Source organism: Nansenia antarctica (assembly GCF_963989245.1).
Source record: "Nansenia antarctica genome assembly, chromosome: 1".
In the NCBI taxonomy this organism is placed as follows: Eukaryota; Metazoa; Chordata; class Actinopteri; order Argentiniformes; family Microstomatidae; genus Nansenia; species Nansenia antarctica.
In genome coordinates, this window is record NC_137674.1 from 79,365,970 (window position 1) to 79,388,603 (window position 22,634).

A 22,634-nucleotide genomic window follows, 5' to 3' on the forward strand; every position below is an offset into this window, starting at 1 on the left:
GTCTGCTGTCCAGAGGCTGTTCAAAAGGCCTAGACTAGAATGGTCAAACTGGTGGAGCTGGTCAACACTAGAGAATGTTGGACGTGCTGCTGTGAGCTACAATCCGGTGTCATGGGTCTCTTCTCTAGGGTAGTGGTGGCCGAGTGGATAGTGAGTTGGACTGGTGAACAGAAGGTCATGAGTTCAAATCCCACCTCATGTGAGCTCTTGAGCAAGGCACTTAGCCCTAGGTTACTCCAGGGCGACTGCCCCTGTAATCTCTCATTGTAAGTCGCTTTGGATCTGCGTCTGCTAAATGGTGAAAATGTCAAATATGTTTTTGCGATTAGAGTTAGTGTCCGAGGAAAGCGCAGCCTCCAAATCTATGCTGGCCCAGTTAACACCGCCCAACCTCTAGGTCCATTACATCACAGGCCAAGGGAGGTCACACCCACACAGGTCATATGACATGGCGCAATGGTGTTACATAAAGATGCCAAAGTCACATACCCACGCACAACTAGGGATGCTCCGATTTATCGGCCACCGATTTAAATTGGCCGATTTCACTCCAAATGACTCGATCGGTGATCGGCAAAAATGGCCGATCGCAAAAGCCGATATTTTAATGCATTGCTCTACTTTTACGACGTGCGAATGCGGCAGCGGAAGTATCCTAAAAAGTCAGTCGCGTAAAAAGTCAGTCGCGAATGCGGCAGCGGAAGTATCCTAAAAAGTCAGTCGTGTAAAAAGTCAGTCGTGGCCATGTCGTCAGTTTGGCAGTTTTTCACAGTGTCCCCAAAAGATCCGAAAAATGCTATATGCAACGTCTGCAAACAAGACATCTCTCGTGGAGGACAGTCAAGTAAATCTTACAATACGACAAACCTTATACGACATTTGACGAATCGTCATGTAAAGGAGTTTGGTGAATATGAGAAGCTAAGGGCTGCTGCAACATCAGCAACATCAGCAGCAGCGGGCCCGTCTATGAAGCTAAAACAGCCCACAGTTTTGGCAGCGTTTCAAAGCAGCGAGCCATACCGTAGCGATAGTAAAAAGGCAAAAGACAAAGGCAGTAATGGAATTTATTGGGCTAGATCATCGTTTCTCAACGGGGGCGTTCAGACAACATCGGGGGGCGCTGGAGCAATTATTTTTTAAAGGGGGGCGTTGAGGTGTTCTTGGGGGGCGTTCGTTCACGCATAAAGTATTTTTCTCATGAAAAACAGCTGTGTTATTACGGGCACATTCGTAAATGCACGAACGGTCAGTTCGCTCGGACAAACCTTGTTTTCAGTCAGAGCACCCATCTCTGAGCGCTCTGAACTTGGCCGGGCTCTGTGACGCAGACACACGTAGCGCCACACCCAAAAAAATAAAAGTTTCCAATGTGTCTGGGTAAGCTGCATTGTAGAAGAATCTTGACAGTTCATGTACAGTGCAGAAATTGCAATACTATGCTACGATAGAAAGAACCCCGGTTCATCCCATCTGTAACATCATGTTGACCAATGCCCAACTTCTATGAGTGTTTTCCTTGTAGGCTATGCTTGAGTCCCATCGTGCTGATACCTTGCCGTGGTGGGGCAGCTTGTGTGCTTCTATGACTCTGAGAGCTATACCGGCCGGGGTTTACACCCCTGGCAGGTTCAACCAAGCCGGGCAGGTTTCAGAGGAGGGGCCAGACGAAAAGCAGCACCTGGCCCTCCAGGTTGGGGGTTGGGCGTGGGGCCAACAACCCCATCCCGTAGAAAACAATCCGTTACAAAAACGTTGACAACAGAACAGACCTCAGCCCTGGAAGAAGAAGGATCCTCAATGAGAGGAAATATGACGCTGTGTGATGAAAGCTGTCAAGTCACAGAAGTCACAGAGCCGAAACCCCTTCTGTCAACCAGAGACATACGAATTGGAACATGGAACGTCAGGACCTTGTATGAGACCGGAAAAACCATACAAGTAGCAGCAGAAATGAAGAGGTACAAACTAGATCTTTTAGGAATTAGTGAGTCACGATGGACACAATCTGGACAACAAAGACTGCAGACAGGAGAGCTGCTACTCTACTCTGGGCACGAAGAAGACAAAGCCCCTCACACTGAGGGGGTTGGCCTTTTGCTATCAACAACAGCAAAGAAAGCACTGATTGGATGGGAGGCACATGGATCAAGAATTATAACAGCCACCTTCAGAACCAAGAAAAGGAAAATCAAGTTGAACGTGATACAATGCTATGCACCAACTAGGGGTGGGCATCGACGATCGATAATTGATCGATAATTGATCGATAAGGATCTTGGTCGATCACAAAATAAAACATTTGGTCGATCACAAAAAAAAAATTATCGATCGTCGATGCCCACCCCTAGCACCAACCAATGACAGTGACGATGGAAAAAAGGATGAGTTCTACAACAGACTGCAGAGCATCCTGGATCAACAAAAAGGAAAAGACATCAACATTCTCATGGGGGACTTCAATGCAAAGATTGGCAGAGACAACACAGGCTTCGAAAAAGTGATGGGAAAGCATGGCCTAGGAGAAATGAATGAGAATGGAGAGAGATTTGTGGACACCTGTGCCCTGAACAACCTGGTTATCGGAGGAAGCGTCTTCCCACATAAGAGGATCCACAAGGCAACCTGGGTATCACCGGATGGAGTGACCGAGAACCAGATAGACCACTTCTGCATAACCAGCAAGTTCAGGAGATCACTACAGGACCTGCGAGTAAGGCGAGGAGCAGACATAGCATCAGACCACCACCTACTAAGCGCTATGCTCAAGTTGAACCTGAAGAAGCACTGGATGGAAACAACATCAAAGAAACAGAAATTCAATGTCCACCTCTTAAAAGACACACAGACAAGAGAAGTGTTCACACTGAAGCTGAAGAACAGATATCAAGCCTTGCAAGATCTAAGCAGTGACGAAGGAGACCAGCAAGACCAATGGGAAAGGATAAGGGAAACCCTCATAACAACATGTAAGGAAGTGATTGGAATAAAGAAGAGAAACCATAAAGAGTGGATATCAGCAGAAACACTACGCAACATAGAAGAAAGGAGACAGAAAAAGACAGAAGTTAACAACAGCCGAACAAGGGCAACCAAGGTAAAAGCCCAAAGCGAGTACACTGAGGCAAACAGAAAGGTCAAAAGAAATGCCAAGAAGGACAAGCGAAACTACATCGACAACCTGGCTAAAGAAGCAGAAGAGGCAGCAGCAAAAGGAAACATGAAGGAATTGTATGACACCACCAAGAAACTGTCCGGAAAGTTCAGCAGACCAGAACGACCAATCAAAAACAAGGAAGGAAAGACCATCACAAGACTGGACCAACAGCAAGAGGGATGGGCAGAGTATTTTGAAGAACTCCTGAATAGACCGACACCACATAACCCCCCGGACATTCAACCTGCGGAGACTGACTTAGTCATTAGGGATGCTCCGATTTATCGGCCACCGATTTAAATCGGCCGATTTCACTCCAAATGACTCGATCGGTGATCGGCAAAAATGGCCGATCGCAAAAAACGATTTAAAAAAAAAAATATATATATATTTTTTTTTTCCTGGGGAAGACAGATAACTGAACAGAAAACATAGGAGGACGTAACAGTATGTAAACCATGAAGGCCACGTTTATGATGTCTTTTATACAGCCATATCGACTGACTTGGGCTTCAGGCCCTAACTGGGTGATAGGCCAGACCTTTACTATGCCATAAAAATGGGTCTGCGTTTGCTTGATGCCTAATGGATCAAAACTTTTGTCTAAAAAGCAAAAAATATTTAGGCTATCCAGTCAGTTATGTATTTTTTTTTAAATCGGTATCGGTATCGGTTGATCTTGAGGAAACAAATCGGTGATCGGTATCGGCCCCAAAACTCCAGATCGGAGCATCCCTATTAGTCATCAACTGTGGAAAGCCCAGCAAGCAGGAAATCCAACAGGCCATTGCACAAGTAAAGAATAGTAAGGCAGCAGGACCAGACAACATCCCTGCCGAGGCACTGAAGGCAGACATAGACACCTCGGTAGAGATGCTACACCCCCTGTTCGAGAAGATATGGGAGGAAGAGGAAGGGCCAACAGACTGGAAAGAAGGCTACTTGGTCAAAATACCTAAGAAAGGAGACCTCAGCCAATGCCACAACTACAGAGGAATCATGCTTTTATCAGTGCCAGGAAAAATCTTCAACAGAATCCTCCTCGAGCGAATAAAGAAAGTGGTGGATCCACAGCTAAGAGACCAGCAGGCAGGCTTCCGACCCAATAGATCATGTGTAGACGGTCTACAGTAGACCAGATTGCAACCCTCCGAATCATAGGTGAGCAATCATTGGAATGGAACTCTCCATTATACATCAACTTTGTAGACTACGAGAAGGCATTTGACAGTCTCCACAGAAACACCCTCTGGAAATTGCTTCGACACTACAGCATACCAGAAAAGCTTGTCAACATCATGAGGAACTCCTATGAAGGAATGACCTGCAGAGTCATACACAGCGGGCAGCTCACACCCGAAGCTTCCAAGTGAAGACCGGAGTAAGGCAAGGCGGTATACTGTCCCCTAGAGATGCTCCGATCAGGGTTTTTGGTGCCGATCACCGATCACCGATCACTGGAACCAGTGATCTGCCGATCCGATATCACCGATCACCGATCACAGCGTCGAAAATGGCAATTGAAGCTTTTTTTTTTTTTTTTTTTCCTAGCACCAGGGGAGCCACCCCTCCTAAATTTCGTTGTTTGGTACCTGTACTATAGCAATGACAATAAAGACCATTCATTCATTCTATTTATTGTGTAGCATTAATTATGTTTTTAATTATTCTTAACACCATTGATATTGTATATTAAGTATTCAAATGAAATTAGGAGATGAGAAAGTATCATGAATTGACAACCATCTGTTTTATTGAATTCACAACCACCTGTAGCTTACTTCAGGAACATACAAATCATAATAAATAAAATGTGAAAATAAAAATCATAATAAATCAAATGTACACTGTCACATCAAATGTGCAACATTCCACTCGAATGAGAGGAACTAGGGGCTCTTAGAGAACTTGGAGCTTCAGGCCTTTGCACACCAATGCGTGCGTTTACGCCTGCGTATTTTTAATCCGTCATCCGAAAAAAAACGTTACGCACAGAGACCTTGCACACCGGTCCGTTGCGGAGTCCGTTGCGTTTTTTTACGTTGCGAACTTTTTTTGAAGAGGACACGCGCGTCTTCAACCTCCGCCTGTCAAGAGCTCTGTCTCCATCCCTACACTGGAGCTCTCCCTCTCTGTCTGTGTGTCCTCCTCATCCTCTGTTTCATCCTCCTCATCAAATTGAACATTACTGTCTGATCTGTTGAAAGTAGGCGTTATCTGCGTTATGAAACCATACTGTGTGGCCAATAAGTACTCTGCTGTAAGCATCATCATCATTGTTGTTGTGCATTTCTGGATAGGCTAACTTTACCTTCCCTTTGTTGTGGACGATTTTAGGAAGGACATTGCCTCCATGTATTTCCATTTTTTATTGACGCTTGCTCCCTGACCGCTTCTTCGCACTGTTTACCTCAGTGTACATTCGTACGGTGGCCAGAGTTGGCCAGAGTAAAAAAAAAAAAAAAACTCTCAAAACGCTTTTGACGGACGCGAAAACGCAGAAAATCGAACCTGTTGCGTTTTTTTTTTTGACGGACGAATAATTACGGATTGGTGTGCAAGCGTGGTTGACACAACATGAGTTCTAATTATTTTTTTTAACGGACGTAAAAAACGCGTTGGTGTGCAAGGGCCTTAAGCTGAGTGAGTGGTGTCGAACGTTCTTTCGACGACTCTTTCTCTCTGGCCTTAGTGCTCGCCAATGTATTAAACTCGTTATATTCCTTCGTGTGACAAGCCTTCAAATGCCGTATTATATTCGTTGTATTGAAAGACCTTGCGTGCGTTCCTCCCCGAGGTATTTCTTTTGAACAGGCATTACAAACGGCATATTTGTTGTCTCTTTCCGACACGGTGTAATATTTCCAGACTGGCGACGCCATTTTTTTTTTTTTTTTTTTTTTGTAAACTGATCGGTCGGGTTTGATCGGCCGTTTTGAGAACTCCGATCAAAACCGATCAAGGCCATATCGGCCGATACCGATCAGCGCCGATCAGATCGGAGCATCACTACTGTCCCCCTTCCTCTTCCTCCTGGCCATTGACTGGATATTGAAGACCACAACGGCACAGAGGAGAAACGGGATCCAGTGGACACTCACAACACAACTGGACGACCTAGACTTCGCAGACGACCTTGCCCTACTATCCCACAGTCGACAACAGATGCAGGAGAAGACAAACATACTGGCAGACACCTCAACACAACTAGGCCTCAACATCCACCAAGCAAAGACCAAAATCCTAAAGATCAACACAAACAACGAAGACCCAGTAAACCTGGAGGGAACAGCACTCGAGGAAGTAGAATCCTTCACCTACCTAGGTAGCATCATAGACAAGAAGGGTGGCACGGAGGCAGATGTCAGAGCAAGAATCAGCAAGGCAAGGGCCTCATACATCCAACTAAAGAACATCTGGAGCTCCAAGGTAATCAGTCAGCGGACAAAGATCAGACTCTTCAAATCCAACATCAAGCCAGTACTCCTATACGGATCAGAGACGTGGAGGATAACCAAGATCACAATGACTAGAGTGCAGTCATTCATCAACAGATGCCTGAGGCGGATCCTGAACATCCACTGGCCAGATACCATCAGTAACAACGATCTCTGGCAGAGAACGGGCGAACAACCAGTGGAAGAACAAATCAAGAGAAGAAGGTGGGGATGAATCGGCCACACACTACGCAAACCAAACACCAGCACCACCAGACAGGCCCTTAGATGGAACCCCCAAGGCAAAAGCAAGAGAGGCCGGCCCAAGAACACCTGGCGCAGGGACTTGGAGACAGACATCACACAGAGTGGACTAACATGGAAACAGCTGGAAAGCAAAGCACAGGACAGAGGACCCTGGCGAACTGTTGTCGACGGCCTATGCTCCTCCAAAAGGAGCGATAGGCGTAAGTAAGTAAGTAAGTATGCTTGAGTGACATATGTTTCAGTTTGTGGGCTCATTGTAATTGTTGCGTTCGCTTCGTTCGCTTCCTTTCAATACAGCTTATTTAATTTAGTTAAAATGAGTGCTAATACCATACCACCATACCAGAACATCACAGCAGGAACAACCTATCTCAAAAAAGCGATCGTAATAAACCAGTCCTGAAAGTTCTCTGTCGCTTACCAATAATCGAACCTAGAGAAATCAGCTACGAATGTCCCCTCCCCTCGCAGGTTCATCACAGTATATTACATAAATGTATTACTGTTAAGTGTTGTTGTGGATGTTGTCCCTAGTGCCATTCTGAGGTTAGCATTGCGATGTGTTTGCAAACTAAAATATACGATCGCTTTTTTGTGATATGTTGCTCCTCTTGTGATGTCCTGGAAACGAACGCATCAGCTGCAGCGTCTTTTGTATTGATCAGCTGTCAGCAGTGTTATTACGGGTACGTTCGTAAATGCACGAACGGTCAGTTCGCTCGGACAAAACCGTGTTTTCAGTCAGAGCGCCCATCTCTGAAGCGCTCCCATAGCGCAGAGCTCTGAACTTTGGAACTTTGTTATGTTTTGATATGAGAAATTCGAAGTGGTCAGTTTATGAAAATAATACCATAGAATACTAAATCAAATATTAAAATAATAGCCCCCTAGCGTTTGCCGCCATATTGTGACCCCCCCCCCCCCCAAAGTCCAATCAAAAATGAATAAATATTAGCATCATAAAACAGCAATTTGGAGAAATGCAACACCAGCACACTTAAAAAAACTAACAATGTTAGTTGTAATGTACAGTTCTGCATCCTACTGTTTGTTCTGCATCGGACATGTGTGAAATTGCTGCTGTTCCGTAGCAGTCTGTTTGTATTCTCTGATGTTGTCTGAGTTTGTTTAACACTCAGAAACAGCATTTTTATTCACATTCACATGGCTTTTCTGCTCTCTGGTAAACTAATGATAATGATATTCCAACTGCCCAGTTAAATCCAATCTATTATTTGGCATTCAGTGACATGCTTTTTAAATTATATAACACATAATATTAGTCAACATTAATATTTAGGGAAGAAAATAAGCCTACTTTTTTTGATGGGGGGGGGCGGTAAGAGGCCTGGATAATGGACAGGGGGGCGCTGGCCCAAAAAAGGTTGAGAACCACTGGGCTAGATGAACAGCCACCATCAGTGGTACAGGATGCGGGTTTCACACGGCTGTTAACCCATTTGGAGCCGCGGTACAAAATACCCGGACTCTTCACCGACGTCGCTTTGCCCGAGTTATACCAGACCGTATATAACAACATTAACACCCTTCTACAAAGCAACGTAACTGCTATTAGTTTTACCTCGGATATTTGGAGTTCAAGTGTGCCACCGATGTCTATGCTGAGTCTTACCGCACAATGGATCAACGAAAACTTTGAACTGAAGCAGGCGGTTCTACACTCCCAAGAGTTTTCAGGTTCACACACGGCTGCGGCGTTGACAGGTGCATTCAACAATATGTTAAGAGTCCAGTGTTTCCTCTATATGCATTTATTGGTGGCAGGCCGCCACGAAAGAATTTCCTCCGCCACCAAATGATTCAGACAGTCCACTTTGATTCAGGCTGCGCAGAAAGGCAGCGAGTTATTTTGACCGGAGAACAGAAAAAAAGCATGTGTCCCTGAACGCTCCGCCAATCACTGTGAGTAAACTGACTCTGAGAATGTCCTCACGTCACATTTTACCGTAATACCCTATATGTTGGTTGAAGTGCAACATCTCAGCTTTCAGGGACAGTTGGATTTTTTTCGATAGCACAAACCGTTTAGAAATTACGGTAATTACAATGTCGGGTGCGGATTTGTGCCGGCGGCGGTACATTCGGCGCAGAAGTGGTATCTATACCAGATACATAATAACCATTTGCTTACGTAATTTTTCGTTTGTATACATAGTCTGAAACTACAGATGGTAAGCTTTCAAATGATGCGTCATACATTGAAATCGAAAAAAAAATCAAGACGGCACGAGTATTTGAATGTTTGTTTGTATCATGTTTTGCTCAAGAATGGTGACTGCTAAAAACGCTGCTAGCGGCTAACGTTTCGTTCTAAAACGAAAGTATTGTAACGTCCCCACTTGGACAGTGGTTGAAATAATGACAGATAGCTTCTCTCATGTAATCTGTGCGTTTAATTGTAAACTATCTCATACACAACTTTCTTAGTTCACCCGAGCTCTCTCTCCCAACGGTCTCAATAACACACACAGCACCCGCCCCCCCCCCCCCCCCCCCGTGACCTCCACAAATCACAGGGGTGCATTGGCACACAACACAGTAACAGTGCGAACATGAACTGGAACTCAAGCATTAATGAACATTAATGAACAGGGTTGTTCTATCTAATTTATTATGTTTGTGTTATACTAATAAATGTAGATCCACACAGGTATACAAACTGAGCTCCGTTTACTGTCAAGTGCCATTCATTCTGACAACACACACACACAGTCGTAAAGCTCTAACAGAACGTGACGTCGTAAAGTGCAACAAAGTGCTGCAATGACATACTGTCGTACATAACAATATTGGTATTTGATCACCTTCTATATAAAATCACCTGCTCGGCTTTAATGACTTAACCGCTATTTAAGAAATTATATTTGTTTTCGCGTGCACGCGCAAAAAAAAACGCGCGCGCTGCGCCACTAATGTGAAAAATCCTGGAGGAAACACTGGAGTCATGGAACATCCCGAAAGACAGAGTGCATGTGATACTTCGGGACAATGCCCAAAATATGGCAAAGGGCATGAGAGATGCTGGTCTACCCAGCTTAGGCTGCATGGCACACAGCCTGCAACTTGTCGTGAAAGAGGGACTGTTGTCACAGCGTGCCATCCGTGACATACTGGCTATGGGGAGACGAATTGTCGGACATTTTAAACATTCGTCTTTGTCTTATTCGCGTCTTCAAGACATACAGAAACAGCTTGGTCAACCTCTGCATAGATTGCAACAAGATGTAGAAACGAGGTGGAATAGCTCTTTTTATATGCTACAGAGTCTCCTCGAGCAGAAACGCGTGTTGCTGTCCTATGCAGCCGACTACGATTGGCCATGCACCTACAACTAGGGATGCACCGAACATTCGGCCACCGAATGTATTCGGCCGAATATCGCAAAATAAAGCACATTCGGTATTCGGCCGAATGTGTGAAAACACCGATTGTTTACCACCGAATAGTGGGCGTGTTTTGATGACGCAATCAAACAGTGTAAGCATCCCATGCTGCTCAGCGAATGAGACGAGCATTGACTGCATGCTGCTACATCTTATAATTAGCCTACAGAAAACATGTCGGCAGTTTGGGTTTGGAATAAGACCCAACATGGCTAGCTCCATAACCGTGGCTGCGTTCGTTGAAAAAAAAACTCGCTCTGAGAGCGCCGGGGCTAGGGGTGGGCATCGATGATCGATTAATTGATCGATAAGGTCTTGGTCGATCACAAAATATTTTGCTCGATAATCGTTAATATTATTATTATTATTATTTTTTATAATAATAATAATAATAATAATGGAAATTAGTTTGTCCACGTTATGTGTGAGAAATGAACTTTGCATTTGCCTTCGCATTGAATTTCACAACGCAGTACGGCATGACGGAAGTTCCCGTACGTTAGTGTAACCTGACCTCCAGTCCCAACTCCCGCTGTCCAGTCGCTGACAGCGGGAGTTGGGAGTTTCGTCCAGCAGCCGGTGAACGCCCGGTTGATCGAGTTTCATATTAAAAGTATATCTTCTCGGGGTGTCAGCGCGGTGGTTAAGGGCTCAAAATTACCGTATACTGATGGTGAATTTAGCAATAATAGTCTTATGTTTGTACCACCTCCATAACCGGTGTTATTCACGGGAAAAGCCGGTCAAGGAGGCACCCTTTGCAGGTCAATAACTTTGATTCTCCGGGGGTTAGGAAAATAATTCCAACGTGTCCGGATAGAGTAGAAGACAGGGAATCCAACACTATTTGAATGGAGACGATCCTCCACTCCTATCACCGTGGACACAGCAAGGAGCGAATTCCCGGATATAAATATTCCCTCGCCTCGCTGACAGCGGGAGTTGGGAGTTTCGTCCAGCAGCCGGTGAACGCCCGATTGATCGAGTTTCATATTAAAAGTATATCTTCTCGGGGTGTCAGCGCGGTGGTTAAGGGCTCAAAATGACCGTATACTGATGGTGAATTTAGCAATAATAGTCTTATGTTTGTACCACCTCCATAACCGGTGTTATTCACGGGAAAAGCCGGTCAAGGAGGCACCCTTTGCAGGTCAATAACTTTGATTCTCCGGGGGTTATGATAATAATTCCAACGTGTCCGGATAGAGTAGAAGACAGGGAATCCAACACTATTTGAATTTAGGCTACTCAGTACTCACTGCCTTGTTTAAGAGGATTGTTATCTGACTGTAGTGTCTAGTTAATGTGAATGAATGAATGTGTGCATTGTGCAATTCTGCAATAGCAACACAAATAAAGTTTTTTCCCCAAGGAAAACATGTTTGTTATTTCTGCCCTAGTTTTTTATTTTTATGAAAAAAAACCTTATTGATTAATCGATAATTGATCGTTAATTCGTTACGATGATCGAACAAAAAATGTTGATCGTTTGCCCACCCCTAGCCGGGGCGCACACTGGGTCCGACGTCATAAAGGGACCGAGCGATTCGATTGGACGAGAGGCATTCCGCGAGTGCTGATCAGATCCCCGGAGCGAGTTTACGAACGCACCCGGGCTGTCATCTGCTCACTGCGCCAACAGCACATAGCTGCTTAGTGTTCTACAACACCCATGAGTTCATAAGTAGGCTTACCGGTATATTGTTTTAAAGGGCAGCCAGTTATTCATTTGTTTTATTTATCCCTATGCACATTTTTGTTATATATTGTGTAACTGACATGCCATAGCTGACAAGCTACACATACATAAGTTATATACATACGTTATACAGACAGATTTAATTTGAGCAGTCAGTCAAGTATAGGCATAATGTTGTTTGTTTGTTTTCTAATGTTTTGTTAAAATGAAAAAAGTTTAAAACATTTTGTTAAATATGGTCTTTTACTAAAAGAAGTAGCCTAGTAAAAAGTAGGCTCAAAGCACTTTTATCCCAATGCACTTTTTTGTTGTAGGCCTACAAAGATTTTCTTTCAGCAGCTATTCAGGGAAAACAAAAACATTTAATTTGAATGATTTATTTTATTTATTGTGCTTTGTTGGTATAGACTGATGTCTGCTGGAATGTTCAATAAAAGTTATTTTTTTTCAATCTCAATTTCTTTCTTTGAGAAGCATGAATAAAAAGCAAAATGTATTTAGTTTATGCAATGATCAAATTAAAAACTGCCGATACACATTCGGTATTCGGTATTCGGCCAAGTGTTTCCTTAAATTCGGCTTCGGACAAGAATTTTCATTTCGGTGCATCCCTACCTACAACGCCAGTCAGTGGAAACTGATGGAAAATATAGTGTCACTACTTACACCATTCAAGGAGCTTACACGAGACATCAGTTCATCAACAGCGTCGGCAGCGGATGTTATTCCAGCCATCATGGCACTGACCCGTCTGCTCAAGACAAGTGCTGAAACTGACCAGGGTGTTAAGACGGCGAAAGAAACACTTTTGGAAGCTCTCCGAAAGCGATTCAGCCTCATCGAATCTGAGCCTCTCTACGTCCTGGCTACAGTACTTGATCCCAGGTGAGTAACATAGGCTATTTTATAGCCTATTTTTTTCTGTAGGTTTACCGCAAATAAATAAATGTCAGGCTAATGTTTTATTTCGTCATGAAAGGTACAAGGACCGTTACTTCACAAACGATGCTCTCAAGACCCATGCACGCACATTGCTTTCCGGTGTCCTGGCCACAAAAGCAGGTTAGAACAGTAGTGTAGAATAGAACGTTTAATTCGTCGTATACTGTATAACGAGTACAGAACTGTTAGGCCTGCGTTTAAATTATTGGCCCCGTTTGTCCCTACAGTGTCGTCAGAGTTAGACCCACCACGGACAGGCGAAGAAACGCACACAGAGCCTCCCCGCAAAGTGGCCCGAGCAGGGTCGTTGCAGGCCATGTATTCCAAAATATTGAATACTCAGGAGGAACAGGGTGCTCCCGACAGCTGTGATTCTGCAACCTTGCAGACTAAATTCTATCTCTGTGAGGCACCAATAGCACGAAGCGCACCACCTTTGGCTTTCTGGCAGGTCAATAAGGACCGTTTTCCAGCGCTTGCCGAGGCTGCCCGTGTGTATCTTGGCGCACCCTGCACAAGTGTTAACAGCGAGCGTCTGTTCAGCACAGCGGCACACATTATTGATGAGAAAAGAAATAGACTATCATCAAAGAATGCAGAGATGCTAATTTTCATAAAGATGAATTTACCCTCCATGCTTACAGAGTGAAGTTCATGCTCTAAAGCATTTAGAGTATAGGATAAGCATAGGACTGGGTCTGGCATTCATTTTGATATTCGTAGAAATTAGGCTACCTTTGTTCTTTCACATTCTGTTTGTTCTGTTCCATCTTTGTTCTTTCACATTTATTGTTTATTTGTATTTACAAATGTCATTGAAAATCTGAATTTAGAGTTGGGACTGAGGTTCAGATATTTTATTTATTATTATTTATTTATCTTACTGTATGTAGGCATTTGCCCTCCATGCTTAGAGTGAAGTTCAAGTGATATGAGACTTCCATAAATATTTTCATATAATGTCCCAATTTATTTTCCTTTTTTTACCAAGATGTTGGCAACTTGTATAGCCTATTGTTAATTAAAAGAGGTTACATTCAAATTAAATGTGTCATTTAGCATTTGTCTGATATACTGTATATTGAAGTAGGCTATATATATATATATATATATATATATATATATATATATATATATATATATATATACACTGAATAATTATTTTGAGGGCCTATTCAGGGGGCAGGGGGAACATTGATTGGATGACACAGGTGGACTTGAGTGAGGATTCCAAGGGCAGGAACACAGGTGGATTTGATGATTGGACACGTGGACTGGGCAAAACAATGAACACCTGGGGAAGACATATAACTGAACAGAAAACATAGGAGGACGTAACAGTATGTAAACCATGAAGGCCACGTTTATGATGTCTTTTATACAGCCATATCGACTGACTTGGGCTTCAGGCCCTAACTGGGTGATAGGCCAGACTTTTACTATGCCATAACAATGGGTCTGCGTTTGCTTGGTGCCTAATGGATCAAAACTTTTGTCTAAAAAGCTAAAAATATGTAGGCTATCGAGTCAGTAGGCCTACAGTTATGTATGTAAAAAAAAAATCGGTATCGGTAGATCTTGAGGAAAAAGAATCGGTGATCGGTATCGGCCCCAAAAATCCAGATCGGAGCATCCCTACCCACAACCACTTACTTAGATGATGTTCATGCATAAGCTTACAAGAACAGTTGAAGTCTTAAGTTGGTTGAAATCACCAAAACTAATGTTTTAACCACTCCACATGTTAAGAAGCTGGTAAGTCGGTTAGGGCGTCTACGTTGGGCATGACAAGACATTTTTCAAACAATTGTTTACAGACAGATTATTTCACTTTCACTACATCACAATCCCAGTGGGTCAGAAGTTCACATACACTTAGTTGACTGTGTGTGCCTTTAAACAGCTTGGATTCCAGGAAAGTATGGCTTTAGAAGCTTCCGATAATATAATAATAATAATAATAATAATAATAATAATAATAATAATAATGTTTTATTTGCCATGCAATTAACTTGTCAATCAATTGCTGGAATGTGGTATTAATCTATTTATTTTTGTAGGCACAGATAGGCTGATTGACTTCATTTGAGTCAATTGGAGGTGTACCTGTGGATGTATTTTAAGGCCTACCTTCAAACTCAATGCCTCTTTGCTTGAGATTATGGGAAAATCAAAAGAAATCAGCAAAAGACCTCAGAAAAAAATGTGTGGACCTCCACAAGTCTGGTTCATGCTTGGGAGCAATTTCCAAATGGCTGAAGGTACCACGTTCATCTGTACCAACAATAGTACACAAGTATAAACACTATGGGACCCCGCAACCGTCATACCGCTCATGTTCTGTCTCCTAGAGATTAATGTACTTCGGTGCGAAAAGTTAAAATCAACCCCAGAACAACTGCAAAAGACTTTGTGAAGATGCTGGAGGAAACAGGTACAAAAGTGTCTATATCCAAACGGGTCCTTTATCGACATAACATGAAAGGCCGCTCAGCAAGAAAGCCACTGATTCAAAACAGCCGTAAAAAAGACAGACTACCGTTTGCAACTGCACATGGGAACAAAGATCTTACTTTGTGGAAAAATGTCCTCTGGTCTGATGAAACAAATTTAACTGTTTGGGCATAATGACCATCGTTATGTCTGGAGGAAAAAGGGGGAGGCTTGCAAGCCAAAAAACACCATCCCAACCGAAGCATGGGGTGGCAGCATCATGTTGGGGGGGTGCTTTGCTGCAGAAGGGACTGGTGCACTTCACAAACTAGATGGCATCATGAGGAAGGGAAATTATGTGGATATATTGAATCAAGACATCAGCCAGGAATTTAAAACTTGGTTGCAAATGGGTCTTCCAAATGGACAATGACCCCAAGCATACTTCCAAAGTTGTTGGAAAATGGCTTAAGGACTAGAAAGTCAAGGTATTGGAGTGGCCATCACAAAGCCCTGACCTCAATCCTATAGAAAATGTTTGTCAGAACTGAAAAACAGAAAATAGAAGAAAAAAAAGAAGCGAGCAAGAAGGCTCACAAACCTGACTCAGTTACACCAGTTCTGTCAGGAGGAGTGAGCCAAAATTCCACCAACTTATTGTGGGAAGTAGGGGTGTAAATCACCAGCTTCATCACGATACGATATTATATCGATTTGTTTGTATGACGATACAATGTTTGACGATATCACAATGTCAGTCACGATACGATTTCGATTCGATTCGATTCAAGATCGATATGACGATATGATCGATATGACGCAATATCATATGCCAATCTAACACAATTATCCACTCACAAAAACAACTAGAATATTATTTGACCATTTTATTTGTGAGCTCTTCCAGGTATCCAGCATTTAAATCATATTGGGCCGGTTTCAGAGACAAGGCTTAAGCCTAGTCCTGGACTAAATCACACTTTCAATGTAAAATCACCATTGAAGATGTTTTTTAGTCCAGGATTAGGCTTAAGCCTTGTCTGTGAAACCGGCCCATAGTATTATACAGTATTCTTCTGTTACAAAAAGAAAAATAGACCCATTCACTAGTCTCACAAACCTACAGTATATTTGTGCAATAATAATAAATAATAATAAAATAATAATAAATAATAAGTGCAAATGCAGTACAGTGCAGTACATCTTATATACATTCTTCTTAACCAAAATAAGTTAAGTATATCCTCCAGTGTTATATAATAAGTATATCCTCCAGTGTTCTTCTTTGGGAGGTTTTTCTTCAAAAAAACTAACTGATCAACATGTTCAGGACAAACACTACGCTCTGAACGCAGGTCAGGATAATTTTTAATATAGGGCCATCCATCACACTTCCTCTAGGAAGCACTGATCTGATATGATGTGTTGATTGGTGAAAGGTAAGGCTATGCTTGGACAGTCATGTTAGATCACTGATTACGGGAGTAATGATTTACCTGTAGATTTTATCAATAGGAATTTTGTTCAGGTTTATCCAATGAAATTGGACAAGCAAACCGGAGTAAAGTAAGTAAGGTCCAACCTGCAGCCTTTGCCCATTCATAAGACAGATGCTTTGTTACAGACCAGAGCGTTGACCAATCACAGTCGGCTAGACTAGAGCATTGACCAATCACAGTCGGCCGTGGGCGGGCTTGGCAGTCGCAGCTAAAACCGCTTCGCTGTTCTCCGCCGCAGTCACAAAATGCAGAACACACAGTGTGCAGCGCTCTTTGACTTTGTAATTTGCCGCTGCTAGTCGCGCGCTGCACGGAAATGGTGACAGTCACGCAGAATGTGCCATTTCAAAATAAAGGTGTATCTTTAAGATGACGATATAGATCGATATTTTTACATTGCATCGATGTAATCAGATCGTTAGTCAATGAATCGATGCATCGATGTGAATCGATGTATCGTTACACCCCTAGTGGGAAGCTTGTGGAAGGCTACCTGAAACATTTGACCCAAGTTAAACAATTTAAAGGCGATGCTACAAAAAAGTGGATGTAAACTTCTGACCCACTGGAAATGTGATGAAAGAAATAAAAGCTGAAATAAATAATTCTCTCTACTATTATTCTGACATTTCACATTCTTAAAATAAAGTAGTGCCTCTAACTGACCTAAGACAGGGAATGTTTACTAGGATTAAATGTCAGGAATTGTGAAATACTGAGTTTAACTGTATTTGGTGTATGTACTTCCGACTTCAACTGTATATGTGTGTAGACAAAAATAACACACATTATGTACATTTATGGCCTAATATTACCGTATTCAGATTATTGGGCCGTAACACGCTATACTGTGCTGGCACAGATGTTTTTCTTTCACTTTTCAACAGTTTGAGTTGTTAAAAGTGTGCTCAGCTGGCTCCACAAGTACAACATATCTGGCACCAGCCTTCTTGTATCCATGCTGAAGTGCGGGCAACAGTAACAATGTCTAAACTTGCCGGTGTTGAGGGCGTGATGTTGTCTAACCACGCTTGTCTACTCGGTGGTGATAATGCATAATATTTTACTTCAGCTGCCACCCTAACAGGGCTGTGATGAGCAATGTGAAATGAAAGCAGGCTGTTCAATACCAAGCCTTTACTCAATGAGGACCAGTTCAGGATAGCACCGCTTGGGTCGGCCCCATATGGCCTTTTTCCATCAGCAGACCACCCCAGGTCAGGTCGGGTCACTTTAGCCCACTATAGCCCGCTTTTAAACAGTTCTGGTTTTCCATTATACACACAGACCCGGAGCTAGTAGGAGGAGTAGACGATAGTAGGCGGAGTTACGCGTCATAACATTCACGAGACACAACACAGCAACAATAGCAGAATGGAGGAACTTGCAACTATCCTATGCCTTTCCCTCGGCATGTGGTATATTATTAACCGTGGTTTTTTGGAGAGAAAAGAGAGAAGACAGAAGAGCGAAGACAGAAGGAAGGGTACTCGAAAGAGGAATGCTGAAAAGAGAAAGAAACGTATGTGGGCTATCGTAAGGAGATGGCTACTATTTTACCTCACTGACTGTAGCATCATTGTTATGTTCAGCATAGAGATGGCTACTGCCTGATTGTCTGCATGTTTGAATCATTTCTATTGGATTTTGTTTTACACATATGTTGTTCTACACATAATAAAGACATGTTTTTTGAACCCTTAAAACCACTGCCTTCACTTGTCTGCTTTATGAACTGTAGTATCATTGTGTGCCGTGTTTCACGGACAAACACGGTGCCGTTTGCGGGTTAATAACTTCGGTTTACCGGGGGTTAGGATAACAATTCAAACGTGTCCGGAAAGAGGAGAAGCCAGGGAATCCAAAAGTTTTTGAATGGAGTCGATCCTCCACTCCTATCACCGTGGACACAGCGCGGAGCGAATTCCCTGTTAAAACCGGCATTTGACTCATGAGTGAACAGCGAAAATGGCTGGACGGCAGCGGGTGAACTCGCGGTTCATCGAGTTTACGGTTAAAAGCATAACTTCTCGGGGTGTCAGCGCGGTGGTTAAGGGCTCAAAATGACCGTAGACCGATGGTGAAGTTAGCAAAGGAGTATTGTGTTTGTACCACCTCCACAGCCGGTGTTATTCACGGACAAAGACGGTGCATAATAGCGATTTTTGTGTTGTTCTTGTTGTAAATAAAAGTTCTATGATTCATTGAAATGACATTAAACTAAGATAATACGATGGTCAGCATAATTTTTCGAATCTTTATTAATAAGCTATTACAGAAACTGTAGTGACATTTTCCAAGAGTGAATGTGGTATTTCAAGATGGCGGTTAGTGAAGAAATCTATGGGATGGGACATGGGCTGTTACGATTATTCGACGTCGTCAACGTCATCGACTACGCCAATACGTCGGTTAGCGTAATATGCGTCGGTTAGTCGTAAATAAACAAAATGGCGTTTTTTTTTTTTACCTTTATTTTACCAGGCGAGACAATTAAGTGTATGAGTGAAAAATGGATAGCTACTAGCTAATGTTACACAAGCAATGTAGCTCACCACAGTTCGTATGTCTTGTCTTCTGGTGTTAGTAACGTTAGCTATGTAGCTGGCTAGCTACGGTAGCCTATTGTCATTGTGGTGCGAGCACCTACTGTACGTTATCTAGCTCGTAGCTCGCATGCTACGTTAGCATCAATTTAGCTAATCATAACATAGCAGCGAGAGTAACGTTAGCTAGCTATGTGTTGTGGTGATGGACAGACTTCTAAATGGCCATGTTGGCATTCAAGTTGGCTAAACATAGCAGTGAGGTGGAGACAAATACGTTTATTTGTTTATTTTTTTTAACAGTACAAAAATAATCGTTAGACTTATCGATAAATTAGTCGTTAGACTAATCGATAAAATAATCGCTAGATTAATCGTTAGAAAAATAGTCGTTTGGGACAGCACTAAACGATTTCCATTGACCAATCAACGGTGTGCAGCGTCACACGTCACACGCAGCCTGGCAAAAAGATCCGGATATGAACATTTAGACCCTGGGGTCGATGTGGAGCTAAAGAAGCGAGCCGAACCGACCTGACCCGACCCGGAACGACATATGGAAAAGGGGAAAAGAAGCGGGCCGGCCCGGGCTGGCCTGCTTTGGCGCTGTAATGGAAAAGCACCATTAGTTAATGTGTGATGCTGGCCTTGTGACCTCTGACCTGGTAGAGTTCCTCCAGGTTGTACTTGATGGAGGTGCTGTTCTGGATGGCACCCACTGCATCTCGTAGCTTCAGCCAAGTGTCCTCAGTGTAGTTCTCTGCTAACTTTGGCCTGTCTGTGAAAAGAGGCCACATGAGACAACATGAGACCAAGACAATCAAGGAAACACAATGCAACCAAGATCACTTTTTCCAACGTGTTGACGTTCCTCAGTGTAGGAGAATGTTCCAGACTATTCACACAAGACAAGGAAGGATTGTTCGAGTTTGTTTACAAACACCTGACAGCAGTGTCAGCAAACCATGTAAGAGGAGATGTCATGAAATACAAGCCATTTCACCACCTACAATTGTTTCTCCTCAGCCAGTATGATTAAGTATAAAAGTTGGCTACAGATGATGTTAACAGAAATGCTGGGCCTAGTGTCTAGCTAACAACGAAAATGTATTTACACATTTAGCCATCATCACATTATGGTCAATGACGCTAGTCTTGGTATCATTTCGCAATCTAGCTAAGTGTCTGGCATGTAGTTCAGCAGGACACACGGCTAGCTGACTGTCAGTAGCAAGTATCACGCAAGGTTAGCAAGCTAACGTTAGCCAGCGGTAGCTACCTTTGAAATTCTTTATAACCAATTTCTTCGAGGCGCCAGTTTTGTTGGAGGCTAGTGCGGATGTCCTCGTCACTCCGTTGTTGTTGTGCTCCGTCAGGGCAGAGAAGTTGGCTTTCTTGTCCTGTCGTATGTCTTCTGCCATGATGAGAGAACGCAGGAGGCCGTTGTTGTGACTGATGGCTGCTGTGCTAGCCTGTCAACGACACAGGAGGTGTTCTTGGTTTTCTTTGACTAAAGTTGGATTATAGCAACAATCCTCCCCACAGCTGATTCTGTTGCTTAAACAAACCCACGAGTCAGATCGACCCCTTGCTTATGTAAAAAGCAGGTAGCTATTCTCAAAGCACATACAACTCCGGGAAAGTTTTGGGAACTGAACAACTGAAGAATAATATGATCTTTCGCTCCACGTTAGCCAGCCGTCATGCTAGCGCTGGTCACAACGAGGGCGTCCACAGCGTCATTCCCTGGCCCATGGGAGTTTAAATGTAGGCAGATGCTATTTGTTGTATCTTTAGAATCCCATGTGTGAACGAAAGTTCAAATTAAATCTACAATATCAGCGACACCATCGCTAGGTAGCTTACTAAAACAGTGGCGTTAGCCACACCGCTAGCTAACATAACAAAATGGCTTTTTACCTCCCCTTTCACAGATGCATCCTGGGAACGCTTACAGAAAGGCCCCGTACTAGACATGCAGACTACATTCAGCAGTGTGTGAATACGGGTTTCACTAGGGTTGATTTTCTGTTTTTTATTATTATTATTATTATTATTATTATTATTATTATTATTATTAGCTAATTATACAGAATAACGTTTATATTAAACTAAATATATATTTTTTAAACACATTTGTATTTTCTCTCTCTCTCTCTCTCTCTCTCTCTCTCTCTCTCTCTCTCTCTCTCTCTCTCTCTCTGATTATCAATATATTAGACATAATAGTCACATTACACATTTATTGGCCTCCTTAAACTCTCTTGCCTGTACTCCAGTGGAGGTAGAAGTTAAAGGACAATACATAGACAATACATAGAATGGAATATTTGATACCATTGCATTGGATGCTTAAACATACATTCCATGTATTACAATGAGCCTATCGTCCACACACACACACACACACACACACACACACACACACACACACACACACACACACACACACACACACACACACACACACACACACACACACACACAGTGTTTCACATTCTGTTCCTTAACCCTGTTAACCCTTTATTTCCTCCAACTAAGACTCTTTTTTTATTGCTTAACACTGTGTGCACATAGACTGCGCAATGCAGTTGAAGTGCGCTCAATTACTCTCTGTGCAGTCTGTGAAAGCGGCAGAACTTGTGCAGCTGCAGTCAGACACACAAGTCAGCTGCACAAGTTTCGCCGCTTTCACAGACTGCACAATGTGGTTTAGGTGTGAAGGCCATTGGTTTCAGTGTGATATGCAATATATGATTGTGACTTGGTAGCTGAGCCTGTGTTGCAACTCGGATGCCTGTGAAAAATCGTACCGATATAAGCTGTCCATTCAGATTTGAGTTATTTATGCCTGCAAACAGCAAACAGCAAACAGCATGATCCAAGACTGTTTCATCTGCACTAATGTGAGGGTCTATAGGAAAGTGATTTTCGAGTCAATAGAATAGAATAGTATTTTGTAAATGTTTTAATATCTTGTGAAAATAAAGTGTCCTTGATGTCCACTTTACCATCTCCTCTTCCTTAGCATCAGAAAATGTCATGCGTTCATACTGTAATGGTCTGCACTTATATAGCACCTTATTCCAAAGCGCTTTACAATGGCTTCTCATTCACACACACATTCACACACCAATGGTGGCAAGCTACCATGCAAGGCACCGGCCCGCTCATTGGGAGCAATTTGGGGTTCAGTGTCTTGCCCAAGGACACCTCGACACGTGGCCAGCCGAGGATCAAACCGCCAAAC

The 22,634-nt window shown here is 42.9% G+C and overlaps 1 protein-coding gene across 1 annotated transcript in view; it reads right to left on the reverse strand.

Moving 5' to 3' along the window:
* The window catches only part of cul4a (cullin 4A), a 36,572-nt gene extending 15,342 nt beyond the window's left edge, over positions 1 to 21,230 (reverse strand). Inside the window, exons 1-2 of the mRNA XM_080534267.1 lie at positions 20,664 to 21,230; positions 20,047 to 20,162 (exon numbers count right to left, since the gene is read on the reverse strand). Of these exons, the coding sequence (XP_080390393.1) occupies positions 20,047 to 20,162; positions 20,664 to 20,805 (258 nt within the window). The 5' untranslated portion in view covers positions 20,806 to 21,230. The remainder of the gene's footprint in view (positions 1 to 20,046; positions 20,163 to 20,663) is intronic.
* Between the last annotated feature and the right edge of the window lie 1,404 nt (positions 21,231 to 22,634).